This window comes from Fringilla coelebs (assembly GCF_963513975.1).
Source record: "Fringilla coelebs genome assembly, chromosome: 1".
Lineage (NCBI taxonomy): Eukaryota > Metazoa > Chordata > Aves > Passeriformes > Fringillidae > Fringilla > Fringilla coelebs.
In genome coordinates, this window is record NC_140028.1 from 83836250 (window position 1) to 83850142 (window position 13893).

General features: G+C 44.3%; 2 protein-coding genes across 2 annotated transcripts; both read left to right on the top strand.

Moving 5' to 3' along the window:
- Window positions 1–503: 503 nt before the first annotated feature.
- Window positions 504–6068, top strand: LOC311152528 (serpin B6-like; the record flags this gene model as incomplete). The annotated part of the gene is made up of 7 exons (XM_084203700.1): window positions 504–939; window positions 1312–1489; window positions 2519–2656; window positions 3273–3390; window positions 3628–3770; window positions 4832–4999; window positions 5661–6068. Exons 2-7 carry the CDS (start codon window positions 1322–1324, stop codon window positions 6066–6068), a joined length of 1143 nt encoding a protein of 380 aa, XP_084059826.1. The 5' UTR covers window positions 504–939; window positions 1312–1321.
- Window positions 6069–7479: 1411 nt separating this feature from the next.
- Window positions 7480–13147, top strand: LOC311153924 (serpin B6-like; the record flags this gene model as incomplete). The annotated part of the gene is made up of 7 exons (XM_084206042.1): window positions 7480–8018; window positions 8391–8568; window positions 9598–9735; window positions 10352–10469; window positions 10707–10849; window positions 11911–12078; window positions 12740–13147. The coding sequence occupies exons 2-7, from the start codon at window positions 8401–8403 to the stop codon at window positions 13145–13147; spliced, it is 1143 nt and encodes a 380-aa protein (XP_084062168.1). The 5' UTR covers window positions 7480–8018; window positions 8391–8400.
- Between the last annotated feature and the right edge of the window lie 746 nt (window positions 13148–13893).

The window sequence follows — 13893 nt, forward strand, 5'->3', positions numbered from 1 at the left end:
GAGGCGGCCGGGGCTGCGCTGGGGCTGCGCGGGGCGGGAGGGGCCCGGGGCAGCCTCCGCGCTGTCCCTGCCCGCGGGCATCCTGCGGGAATGGGCCGGGGTCGGCCTGAAACGCCGAAATGTTTCCCCGGCTCCCGAAACCGCAGCGCTTCTCGGGCAGCGAGGGCTGCGAGCCGGAAAGGGAGTGGGTGCGAGGCTCGCACGGGCGGTGGAAGGAAAGTAAAGACACCACGGGGACCTTGGTTTAGATGCTGGGTCGGGAGGTGCTGGTATTTCCTTTAGCACGGAGCTTGCCAAAAGACCATTGCCGAGCTGCCGTGCCGATTGTGTGTCTGCCGGAGAGAGCTGGCAGTGATATCACGAATTTCTGTGGAAGGGCAGTGCAGGGATTTCCAGGAAATTCTGATGCAGTCTCCTCCCCGTATTTAAATTTGAAAGGAAGCAGCAAATCTGCCAGTTCTGCTTTAAGAAGTGTGGGAGAGCTGCTGTGTGAGTGAAATGTGTGGGGTGTGTAGGGTGTATGCGTCCGAAGGATTCTAACATGGATTTGCCGGCACAAATCCTTGCAATTTCCAGTTATAATGCGATGAATTTATCTTTTATATATGGTGCCATTAACTTGGAGTGATAAGAAAAGTTCTTGGTAACGTGGGGAAGAAATATCTTATTATACTGTGACTTATATCTGCTTAGTATGGTTGGAGATTTCAGTTTGTTTGGGATTTCTTATTGTACTTTTTTTTTGTTTGCTTGTGGGATTTTTTTTTTTAATTTTTCGGTAAGAGAATGTTTCAGTGACATTGATAGTGCTCGTTCTCTTGCTTTTTAGGCAAACTCCTTCTGCTGACTTCTCCCAGCCTGGCTGGCAGGTTTAAAACCCAGCGTGCACAGGTACAAGCAAGCTGCAGGTACCACTGAAGGTCTGTAGACTTAGAGAAGGTAAGAGTTGGTAATTCTGCTCTTCTGATGTCTAACTTTGCCTCTGGTGGTGCAATGAAGGGGAATTATTTTCTGTGTGAAGCCCAGAGGAGCTTCTTTCCATATGTCCTGACTGTTGTGCCTGATCACCTCAAAAGATGTCACACTGTGTACTTATGGAATTGAAATGTAGAAGCTGACTTTAAACGGGTAAAATAACTTAGATGTGTAGTATGAGACCTCAGGTTCTTGAGGCACCAAATCAATCTCCAGTGAGCTGATAATTTTCCAGCCTTTGCTGCCTAGCTTATGCTGGGAAGTGTAGAAGGGAGAAACAACTGATTTGCATTCAAAGAAATTTGATCCATTCTCATTCTGTGTTTGATATCCTAGGCTCAGAAGCATGGAAAGCCTCTGTGCAGCAAACAGCACTTTTGCTGTGGAGTTGTTCAGAAAGCTGTGTGAGAAGAAAAGTGGGCAGAATGTGTTCTTTTCACCATTTAGTATTTCTTCTGCTTTGTCTATGGTTTTGCTGGGTTCAAGAGGTAGCACTGAAGCCCAAATAAGCAAGGTAGGTCAAAATAAACTTGGTGGGTGGCATTTGATGGGATCATATGAGGAAGAGATGTGTTATCCTGTCTATGACATGCACTTGTGCTAAACTGTGATTGTCACTGTGGTGTGAGAGAGCAGAGCTCTTCCTCTGGAGTATAACAGAACTGTTTTCTTTGTTTCTTATTGTGAGCTTTGTTCAGTATAAAATGAAGAATTTTCTGGATAGAGTTTGTGCTGGTATTTTTTTTGTGGTTTTTGAGATCTATTTTCTTTAATATGTAATTAGGATGTACATGGAATTTTTTTTATTGATCAGTAGGTGGCTACATAGATTATTTTCTTTCACTTCCTTGCTTGGGCTTATTATCATATGATACACATTCTGAAAATGAAGCAAGGCACAATAAAATACTTTTAAAATCCCACAGTCTATATTTCAGATTGATAACTGCAATGTGATTTATTCCTTTTTAAAAATTTGCTCAGGTAGCAAATATCTCTTGGCTTGTGTTTTATGTAGGAAGTGACAATACTGAGAGCAGGACCAATCCTTTTCATTTGGATGTTTGCTTCCATTGGAAAATGGGAGAGGAGTGTAAACTCATATCATGTTTCCATGTACTTTGTAAAAATTTCTCAGAAACCTGTGTTGTTGCCATAGTTGCAGATACTCAGGATCCATCTGGACACAGTGTGAGCTACCAGCTCTGGGTGTCCCTGCTTGGGCAGGGCTTTGTAGCGGATTGTCCCCACAGGTCTCTTCCCACCTGAGCCATTCTATGATCCTGTAGTGCTTGGCTAGAGGGGTGGAAAATCAGGACTGCTGGCTCTGCTGCTCCCTAATTTATGAGTTGTGCAATTCCTTGTTGGGTACATCAGATGTGCCTTGCATGATAAGCTCCAGATGGGAGGTGTGGTGAAAAAATCGTGTGGCTTCAAGTCACTGTATTTGACTTAAGTGTAATTTTAATATGAAAAGAGTCATGCTGTAGCAAGTGTGTTTAAAGAAGGTAAGGACACGGCTGTGGATGTTGTCTTTGTGCAGGTGCTTTCTCTGAGGAATGCCCAGGATGCTCACAATGGGTATCAGTCCCTTCTCTCTGAAATTAATGATCCAAACAGCAAATACATCCTGAGAACTGCAAACCGGCTCTATGGAGAAAAGACCTTTGAGTTTCTTCCAGTAAGTAGCCATTAAATTGGTGATGATTCTTAGGATACTGTGCTTGCTACCTCTTGCCTCTGGAGGTCAAGGCAGGCTTGGAGTTTGCTTTCCCACAATTCGGGCCTGAGAGCCAGGAGTGCAATTGATTGTGCCAGAGCCTGGTATCTAAACCTGGTGGAGAATCTTTTTTAAATAGTTTGTGTTCTGAGTGGACAAGTGATGATAAGCAGGGTAAAAAACCATCAGTGTCTACACTTTAGGGTTCTGTGATCCCTTCATCTATTTGGCTGTGGGACAAATGGGTAATGTATCTCTTACTAAACTCTTATAAAGTAATTTATAATATGTCATGTCCCAGAAGCACTAAATAGAAACAAGAAAAAAAAAAAAACCCACCATTCTTGTCAATGTAGTGTAGAAGTTTGGAGTACAGTGCATAAGCCATAACAATATTGCTTCCTCTTTCAAAGAAGTGGATTAAATCCTAGTAGGATTCAGTGGGCCTGAACTTTAATGTCTCTGTATGAAGCTGGGGAAGGAAAGCTGGCAGATTTCCTTGGGGAATGTAAGGATCATCTGTGTCTGAATGAGAGTAAATGTCCTGCTGAAAATCTGTTGTGAATGTCCCTGTTAGTCATTTATAGAGTCCAGTGAGAAATCCTACCATGCTGGCCTGGAACAGATGGACTTCCTGCATGCTTGGGAGGATTCCAGGAAACAAATCAATGGCTGGGTGGAGGAAAGGACTGAAGGTGAGTGCTTTTCCAAGTGCCCAGTTGTGTTTAATGGGATCCATTGTTTGGGTAAAGACCTAGTTTAGGATATAGGATTATGAATTCGAACAACTCGAATGCTGAGTTTTTTGCTGTGTCTGGTACATAATTCTCTTCTCTACTGTGTATTAAATGCAGACTTGATACTATCTTGGATGGTTATTAGATCTATGTCAACCTCTTATTTAATGTGTGTTTTTTCTTTGTGTCATAAAGGTAAAATTCAGAACCTGTTGGGAGAGGGGAGTCTCAATTCCCTGACCAGGCTTGTGTTGGTGAATGCCATCTATTTCAAAGGCAATTGGGAAGAGCCATTCAGGAAAGAGAGTACCAGAGAGAGGCCATTCCAAATTAATAAGGTTTGATTTGCTAATATGCTGACAATAGACTGTTAGGTGGATGTTGTCTGAAATTAACTCCTTTAAGAAGAAATTAGATTTTTCAAGCAGGGTTACCTTGGCTAAACTGTGTGAGATTCCTTATTCCCCCTCCCTTTTATGGAAAGTCTGTCTTTGCCAAGTTTCTCTGAACTTTCACATCATTACTAGAACCTTTTATATAGCACAAAGACAGGTGTGAAAGGTTGTGAATTTCAGTCTTCTTCAGTCAGAGCTTCCTTGTTGAAATTCAGTCCCTGAGCCTATCCAAAAGAAATGGAAAACAAATTTCCTTTGAAGGCCTGCTCTGCAGCCTGGTTTTTAGAATTGCTCTTGTGGAGGACTTGGCCCCTGGCATGGACAGGCCATGGCTGCCTCTCAGGATTTGCCTCTCAGGATTCCCTGCAGCCCAGGGTTGGCTCCAGGAGTCATGGACAAGAACTGGTCATGTGCCTTCCTTAACACACCTGCTTGAAGCAAGCATTGAGGAAAATTGAAGCCCTCATGCCTGTCTGGAAACTGTCCCTCCCTGCAGTGGTGAAATAAGTCAAAGAATATTTGAAAGGGCTGATATGACTTTTAATTAAAAGAATGTTTTTGCTTATGCCCGATCAGCTCTGACAGCACATCAGAGACAGCTGGAATGACTTGGTTCCTGCCACCTTGCTCTCTCCCTATTGGAATGTGTTGAAAAATCTGGCAGGATTATCCAGAGACACTGCTGCATTTTCTATTCCCTGCAGCTGTGCAAGCTCAGAAACAGGTTCCAAGATGCAACACCAAAAGGATATAGGGCTGATGAATAATCTCATTTTGAGTTGAGGTGGATTATTGTGCGCTGCTGCTGCACATGGCCAGGTTTTACCTCGTGCCTTTACAAGAGGCAGAGGTAAGGCTGCAGTCAGCAGGGTTGCTGTGGATCAGTGTGTGATCTGTTCTTTTTGCTCGAATCCTAAAAGGCCATGAGTAACTTGCTGCCTGCTTTGTAGTTTGAGACCAGCAGAGAAGCTTAGCACTAACTGTTGGCATCTCTTGATTTCTAGATTGAAACCAGACCTGTGCAGATGATGTCCAAGGAGGCAAATTTTAACATGACCTACATTGAAGACTTGCAGACCAAAATCCTGGAGCTGCCCTATGTGGGTAATGAACTGAGCATGATCATCCTGCTCCCTGATGCAATCCAGGATGGCTCCACAGGCTTGGAAAGAGTAAGTAGTTGAGCTGAGTGCAAAGACAGCCTGAATCCTTTCAGGGATGAAAGTCTGAATTGCACAGAGTCCTGCAGTTCAGTTCCAGAGCAATGGTGTCTCTGGTGCTCAAGGGCAGCAGAAATGTCGCTCTCCTCCCTGTCCCCAAAGTGAGAGCCCCTGCTCTGTCAGTGCTGCTCAGGCTGTGTGCTGCTCCCTTAGGTAGAGGCTCTGGAAGAAGCCTCAGGAGCAGAGGTCAGCTGTGGTTCTGGTGAGGGCACAGGATGGTGATGATGGGATGTGGAGAGGGGGATTTTGGGTGGGCTCTTTGGAAGTGCTGTGGCTTGTGCTGTAGGTCTTCTGTGCTGAGCAGCTGGCAGGTGGTGTGTGGCTCAGTGGCTGGAAAGAGGCTCAGAGGAAAGGACAGGATCTCCTTTGTCGTGGGGGTAGGATACAAGTTTGGGCTCTTTGGAACTCTGGTCCAGGAATTTAATACTAAGGTTTTCTTTGCCTTTTTTCCCCATATTAAAGATTAAAGCCCCCACAGTCTTCATGCTTAATCCAGGCAAAAAACCCTGCCTGTTTTGTGCTATGTGAAGAAACACACAGAAATCACTACTTTGGCTATATTATATTTATGCAATTATAATTGTAATTATTTAAATTTTGGATTTTTCTTTAGCTGGAAAAAGAACTTACATATGAGAAGCTGATGAGTTGGATCAGTCGAGAAATGATGAAGTCTACACACATGAGGGTGTCTTTACCCAGATTGAAACTGGAAAAAGATTATGATCTGAAACTTATTTTAAGAAGCATGGGAATGCCTGATGCATTTGAGTTGGGCAAGGCAGACTTCTCAGGAATCTCAACTGGTAATGAGCTGGTGCTCTCTGAAGTGATTCACAAATCCTTTGTGGAAGTCAATGAAGAAGGCACTGAAGCAGCTGCTGCCACAGCTATACGGATGTCTGGTTGTATTGGCGTAATGTCCACTCCACAATTCACTGCTGATCATCCTTTCCTCTTCTTCATCCGGCACAACAAAACTTCCAGCATTTTGTTCTGTGGCAGATTTTGCTGTCCCTAAGGAGGAAATGTCATGGCAGCATAGGTGCCATCACACAATAAATTTACATTTCCCTAGAACTAGGTGACTCCTTCTGCACTAATTGTCTCTCTTCAGCTGTGCCTCATCTTCTTCTGTAGTCTTGATCTTAGGCTTGGCAGGAATAAGAGAGCTGCTTAGACAAACACACTATCTGCCATGTCCAACCCCTCCTGTGTGCAGAGGTCTCCAGGTTCTTGCTGACACAAGAACCATCCCACTTGCTCCGTGAGTGCTTCTTCTGTGCTTGAGTTCACTTTTGGTGTCCAGCAGGCAGAGTCAGGCAGTGAGAGCCCATGGGAGTGAAGTTACTTTTGCTTGTGACAAGGCTGGAGCACACCTGTAGCTACCCTCCTCTTTTAGGTTCCAGTCTCCTCCACTGAGTGCCTTGAGAAAAGGAGGTTTTGGCAGCCTGTTCCAGGTATTGCTGAACATCCTGCATGGATGGGGGTTTTTGACTAACATTTGGGCCAGCTTTTAGTCGAGAATGGCAATGAAAATAAACTGTTATAAGAGATGTCCCTGTGAGGTATTTGAGGGGCGAGTACCTTTATTTCCTCACTCAAAAACACTTGAGTTTATTCCCTTTCCCCTGGTTCTGGTCCTTTAACAAAGAATGAAATAAAAGGGCACATGGTGCCTATGGAATAGTTGAAGGAGAAAGTCGTGATTTAATTTTTTTTTTTTTTTTGCTCCTATTATACGTTTATCCTATGAATATTTTCTTAAACCCCATACTTGACCTGTATAATACCAAAGACAGAGATGCAACAGCTTTCCTTACACCGGGATGTATTTATGGATCCTGCTCCCGGAATAATAAAAGAAGTATAAGCACTGCCTGGGTCTTTTCTCCTTTTCGATTCTAAATGATACACGTATTTGTCGGGCTGTGGCAGACGGGAGAGCCTTCTGGCAGAGCCCGGCGGGTTCGGTGTCGCGGCCCGGCCCGGGCGGGCGCTGTCCCCGCGGTTGTCGCCGGCCGGGCAGGGAGGCGGCCGGGGCTGCGCTGGGGCTGCGCGGGGCGGGAGGGGCCCGGGGCAGCCTCCGCGCTGTCCCTGCCCGCGGGCATCCTGCGGGAATGGGCCGGGGTCGGCCTGAAACGCCGAAATGTTTCCCCGGCTCCCGAAACCGCAGCGCTTCTCGGGCAGCGAGGGCTGCGGGCCGGAAAGGGGAGTGGGTGCGAGGCTCGCACGGGCGGTGGAAGGAAAGTAAAGACACCACGGGGACCTTGGTTTAGATGCTGGGTCGGGAGGTGCTGGTATTTCCTTTAGCACGGAGCTTGCCAAAAGACCATTGCCGAGCTGCCGTGCCGATTGTGTGTCTGCCGGAGAGAGCTGGCAGTGATATCACGAATTTCTGTGGAAGGGCAGTGCAGGGATTTCCAGGAAATTCTGATGCAGTCTCCTCCCCGTATTTAAATTTGAAAGGAAGCAGCAAATCTGCCAGTTCTGCTTTAAGAAGTGTGGGGAGAGCTGCTGTGTGAGTGAAATGTGTGGGGTGTGTAGGGTGTATGCGTCCGAAGGATTCTAACATGGATTTGCCGGCACAAATCCTTGCAATTTCCAGTTATAATGCGATGAATTTATCTTTTATATATGGTGCCATTAACTTGGAGTGATAAGAAAAGTTCTTGGTAACGTGGGGAAGAAATATCTTATTATACTGTGACTTATATCTGCTTAGTATGGTTGGAGATTTCAGTTTGTTTGGGATTTCTTATTGTACTTTTTTTTTGTTTGCTTGTGGGATTTTTTTTTTTAATTTTTCGGTAAGAGAATGTTTCAGTGACATTGATAGTGCTCGTTCTCTTGCTTTTTAGGCAAACTCCTTCTGCTGACTTCTCCCAGCCTGGCTGGCAGGTTTAAAACCCAGCGTGCACAGGTACAAGCAAGCTGCAGGTACCACTGAAGGTCTGTAGACTTAGAGAAGGTAAGAGTTGGTAATTCTGCTCTTCTGATGTCTAACTTTGCCTCTGGTGGTGCAATGAAGGGGAATTATTTTCTGTGTGAAGCCCAGAGGAGCTTCTTTCCATATGTCCTGACTGTTGTGCCTGATCACCTCAAAAGATGTCACACTGTGTACTTATGGAATTGAAATGTAGAAGCTGACTTTAAACGGGTAAAATAACTTAGATGTGTAGTATGAGACCTCAGGTTCTTGAGGCACCAAATCAATCTCCAGTGAGCTGATAATTTTCCAGCCTTTGCTGCCTAGCTTATGCTGGGAAGTGTAGAAGGGAGAAACAACTGATTTGCATTCAAAGAAATTTGATCCATTCTCATTCTGTGTTTGATATCCTAGGCTCAGAAGCATGGAAAGCCTCTGTGCAGCAAACAGCACTTTTGCTGTGGAGTTGTTCAGAAAGCTGTGTGAGAAGAAAAGTGGGCAGAATGTGTTCTTTTCACCATTTAGTATTTCTTCTGCTTTGTCTATGGTTTTGCTGGGTTCAAGAGGTAGCACTGAAGCCCAAATAAGCAAGGTAGGTCAAAATAAACTTGGTGGGTGGCATTTGATGGGATCATATGAGGAAGAGATGTGTTATCCTGTCTATGACATGCACTTGTGCTAAACTGTGATTGTCACTGTGGTGTGAGAGAGCAGAGCTCTTCCTCTGGAGTATAACAGAACTGTTTTCTTTGTTTCTTATTGTGAGCTTTGTTCAGTATAAAATGAAGAATTTTCTGGATAGAGTTTGTGCTGGTATTTTTTTTGTGGTTTTTGAGATCTATTTTCTTTAATATGTAATTAGGATGTACATGGAATTTTTTTTATTGATCAGTAGGTGGCTACATAGATTATTTTCTTTCACTTCCTTGCTTGGGCTTATTATCATATGATACACATTCTGAAAATGAAGCAAGGCACAATAAAATACTTTTAAAATCCCACAGTCTATATTTCAGATTGATAACTGCAATGTGATTTATTCCTTTTTAAAAATTTGCTCAGGTAGCAAATATCTCTTGGCTTGTGTTTTATGTAGGAAGTGACAATACTGAGAGCAGGACCAATCCTTTTCATTTGGATGTTTGCTTCCATTGGAAAATGGGAGAGGAGTGTAAACTCATATCATGTTTCCATGTACTTTGTAAAAATTTCTCAGAAACCTGTGTTGTTGCCATAGTTGCAGATACTCAGGATCCATCTGGACACAGTGTGAGCTACCAGCTCTGGGTGTCCCTGCTTGGGCAGGGCTTTGTAGCGGATTGTCCCCACAGGTCTCTTCCCACCTGAGCCATTCTATGATCCTGTAGTGCTTGGCTAGAGGGGTGGAAAATCAGGACTGCTGGCTCTGCTGCTCCCTAATTTATGAGTTGTGCAATTCCTTGTTGGGTACATCAGATGTGCCTTGCATGATAAGCTCCAGATGGGAGGTGTGGTGAAAAAATCGTGTGGCTTCAAGTCACTGTATTTGACTTAAGTGTAATTTTAATATGAAAAGAGTCATGCTGTAGCAAGTGTGTTTAAAGAAGGTAAGGACACGGCTGTGGATGTTGTCTTTGTGCAGGTGCTTTCTCTGAGGAATGCCCAGGATGCTCACAATGGGTATCAGTCCCTTCTCTCTGAAATTAATGATCCAAACAGCAAATACATCCTGAGAACTGCAAACCGGCTCTATGGAGAAAAGACCTTTGAGTTTCTTCCAGTAAGTAGCCATTAAATTGGTGATGATTCTTAGGATACTGTGCTTGCTACCTCTTGCCTCTGGAGGTCAAGGCAGGCTTGGAGTTTGCTTTCCCACAATTCGGGCCTGAGAGCCAGGAGTGCAATTGATTGTGCCAGAGCCTGGTATCTAAACCTGGTGGAGAATCTTTTTTAAATAGTTTGTGTTCTGAGTGGACAAGTGATGATAAGCAGGGTAAAAAACCATCAGTGTCTACACTTTAGGGTTCTGTGATCCCTTCATCTATTTGGCTGTGGGACAAATGGGTAATGTATCTCTTACTAAACTCTTATAAAGTAATTTATAATATGTCATGTCCCAGAAGCACTAAATAGAAACAAGAAAAAAAAAAAAACCCACCATTCTTGTCAATGTAGTGTAGAAGTTTGGAGTACAGTGCATAAGCCATAACAATATTGCTTCCTCTTTCAAAGAAGTGGATTAAATCCTAGTAGGATTCAGTGGGCCTGAACTTTAATGTCTCTGTATGAAGCTGGGGAAGGAAAGCTGGCAGATTTCCTTGGGGAATGTAAGGATCATCTGTGTCTGAATGAGAGTAAATGTCCTGCTGAAAATCTGTTGTGAATGTCCCTGTTAGTCATTTATAGAGTCCAGTGAGAAATCCTACCATGCTGGCCTGGAACAGATGGACTTCCTGCATGCTTGGGAGGATTCCAGGAAACAAATCAATGGCTGGGTGGAGGAAAGGACTGAAGGTGAGTGCTTTTCCAAGTGCCCAGTTGTGTTTAATGGGATCCATTGTTTGGGTAAAGACCTAGTTTAGGATATAGGATTATGAATTCGAACAACTCGAATGCTGAGTTTTTTGCTGTGTCTGGTACATAATTCTCTTCTCTACTGTGTATTAAATGCAGACTTGATACTATCTTGGATGGTTATTAGATCTATGTCAACCTCTTATTTAATGTGTGTTTTTTCTTTGTGTCATAAAGGTAAAATTCAGAACCTGTTGGGAGAGGGGAGTCTCAATTCCCTGACCAGGCTTGTGTTGGTGAATGCCATCTATTTCAAAGGCAATTGGGAAGAGCCATTCAGGAAAGAGAGTACCAGAGAGAGGCCATTCCAAATTAATAAGGTTTGATTTGCTAATATGCTGACAATAGACTGTTAGGTGGATGTTGTCTGAAATTAACTCCTTTAAGAAGAAATTAGATTTTTCAAGCAGGGTTACCTTGGCTAAACTGTGTGAGATTCCTTATTCCCCCTCCCTTTTATGGAAAGTCTGTCTTTGCCAAGTTTCTCTGAACTTTCACATCATTACTAGAACCTTTTATATAGCACAAAGACAGGTGTGAAAGGTTGTGAATTTCAGTCTTCTTCAGTCAGAGCTTCCTTGTTGAAATTCAGTCCCTGAGCCTATCCAAAAGAAATGGAAAACAAATTTCCTTTGAAGGCCTGCTCTGCAGCCTGGTTTTTAGAATTGCTCTTGTGGAGGACTTGGCCCCTGGCATGGACAGGCCATGGCTGCCTCTCAGGATTTGCCTCTCAGGATTCCCTGCAGCCCAGGGTTGGCTCCAGGAGTCATGGACAAGAACTGGTCATGTGCCTTCCTTAACACACCTGCTTGAAGCAAGCATTGAGGAAAATTGAAGCCCTCATGCCTGTCTGGAAACTGTCCCTCCCTGCAGTGGTGAAATAAGTCAAAGAATATTTGAAAGGGCTGATATGACTTTTAATTAAAAGAATGTTTTTGCTTATGCCCGATCAGCTCTGACAGCACATCAGAGACAGCTGGAATGACTTGGTTCCTGCCACCTTGCTCTCTCCCTATTGGAATGTGTTGAAAAATCTGGCAGGATTATCCAGAGACACTGCTGCATTTTCTATTCCCTGCAGCTGTGCAAGCTCAGAAACAGGTTCCAAGATGCAACACCAAAAGGATATAGGGCTGATGAATAATCTCATTTTGAGTTGAGGTGGATTATTGTGCGCTGCTGCTGCACATGGCCAGGTTTTACCTCGTGCCTTTACAAGAGGCAGAGGTAAGGCTGCAGTCAGCAGGGTTGCTGTGGATCAGTGTGTGATCTGTTCTTTTTGCTCGAATCCTAAAAGGCCATGAGTAACTTGCTGCCTGCTTTGTAGTTTGAGACCAGCAGAGAAGCTTAGCACTAACTGTTGGCATCTCTTGATTTCTAGATTGAAACCAGACCTGTGCAGATGATGTCCAAGGAGGCAAATTTTAACATGACCTACATTGAAGACTTGCAGACCAAAATCCTGGAGCTGCCCTATGTGGGTAATGAACTGAGCATGATCATCCTGCTCCCTGATGCAATCCAGGATGGCTCCACAGGCTTGGAAAGAGTAAGTAGTTGAGCTGAGTGCAAAGACAGCCTGAATCCTTTCAGGGATGAAAGTCTGAATTGCACAGAGTCCTGCAGTTCAGTTCCAGAGCAATGGTGTCTCTGGTGCTCAAGGGCAGCAGAAATGTCGCTCTCCTCCCTGTCCCCAAAGTGAGAGCCCCTGCTCTGTCAGTGCTGCTCAGGCTGTGTGCTGCTCCCTTAGGTAGAGGCTCTGGAAGAAGCCTCAGGAGCAGAGGTCAGCTGTGGTTCTGGTGAGGGCACAGGATGGTGATGATGGGATGTGGAGAGGGGGATTTTGGGTGGGCTCTTTGGAAGTGCTGTGGCTTGTGCTGTAGGTCTTCTGTGCTGAGCAGCTGGCAGGTGGTGTGTGGCTCAGTGGCTGGAAAGAGGCTCAGAGGAAAGGACAGGATCTCCTTTGTCGTGGGGGTAGGATACAAGTTTGGGCTCTTTGGAACTCTGGTCCAGGAATTTAATACTAAGGTTTTCTTTGCCTTTTTTCCCCATATTAAAGATTAAAGCCCCCACAGTCTTCATGCTTAATCCAGGCAAAAAACCCTGCCTGTTTTGTGCTATGTGAAGAAACACACAGAAATCACTACTTTGGCTATATTATATTTATGCAATTATAATTGTAATTATTTAAATTTTGGATTTTTCTTTAGCTGGAAAAAGAACTTACATATGAGAAGCTGATGAGTTGGATCAGTCGAGAAATGATGAAGTCTACACACATGAGGGTGTCTTTACCCAGATTGAAACTGGAAAAAGATTATGATCTGAAACTTATTTTAAGAAGCATGGGAATGCCTGATGCATTTGAGTTGGGCAAGGCAGACTTCTCAGGAATCTCAACTGGTAATGAGCTGGTGCTCTCTGAAGTGATTCACAAATCCTTTGTGGAAGTCAATGAAGAAGGCACTGAAGCAGCTGCTGCCACAGCTATACGGATGTCTGGTTGTATTGGCGTAATGTCCACTCCACAATTCACTGCTGATCATCCTTTCCTCTTCTTCATCCGGCACAACAAAACTTCCAGCATTTTGTTCTGTGGCAGATTTTGCTGTCCCTAAGGAGGAAATGTCATGGCAGCATAGGTGCCATCACACAATAAATTTACATTTCCCTAGAACTAGGTGACTCCTTCTGCACTAATTGTCTCTCTTCAGCTGTGCCTCATCTTCTTCTGTAGTCTTGATCTTAGGCTTGGCAGGAATAAGAGAGCTGCTTAGACAAACACACTATCTGCCATGTCCAACCCCTCCTGTGTGCAGAGGTCTCCAGGTTCTTGCTGACACAAGAACCATCCCACTTGCTCCGTGAGTGCTTCTTCTGTGCTTGAGTTCACTTTTGGTGTCCAGCAGGCAGAGTCAGGCAGTGAGAGCCCATGGGAGTGAAGTTACTTTTGCTTGTGACAAGGCTGGAGCACACCTGTAGCTACCCTCCTCTTTTAGGTTCCAGTCTCCTCCACTGAGTGCCTTGAGAAAAGGAGGTTTTGGCAGCCTGTTCCAGGTATTGCTGAACATCCTGCATGGATGGGGGTTTTTGACTAACATTTGGGCCAGCTTTTAGTCGAGAATGGCAATGAAAATAAACTGTTATAAGAGATGTCCCTGTGAGGTATTTGAGGGGCGAGTACCTTTATTTCCTCACTCAAAAACACTTGAGTTTATTCCCTTTCCCCTGGTTCTGGTCCTTTAACAAAGAATGAAATAAAAGGGCACATGGTGCCTATGGAATAGTTGAAGGAGAAAGTCGTGATTTAATTTTTTTTTTTTTTTTGCTCCTATTATACGTTTATCCTATGAATATTTTCTTA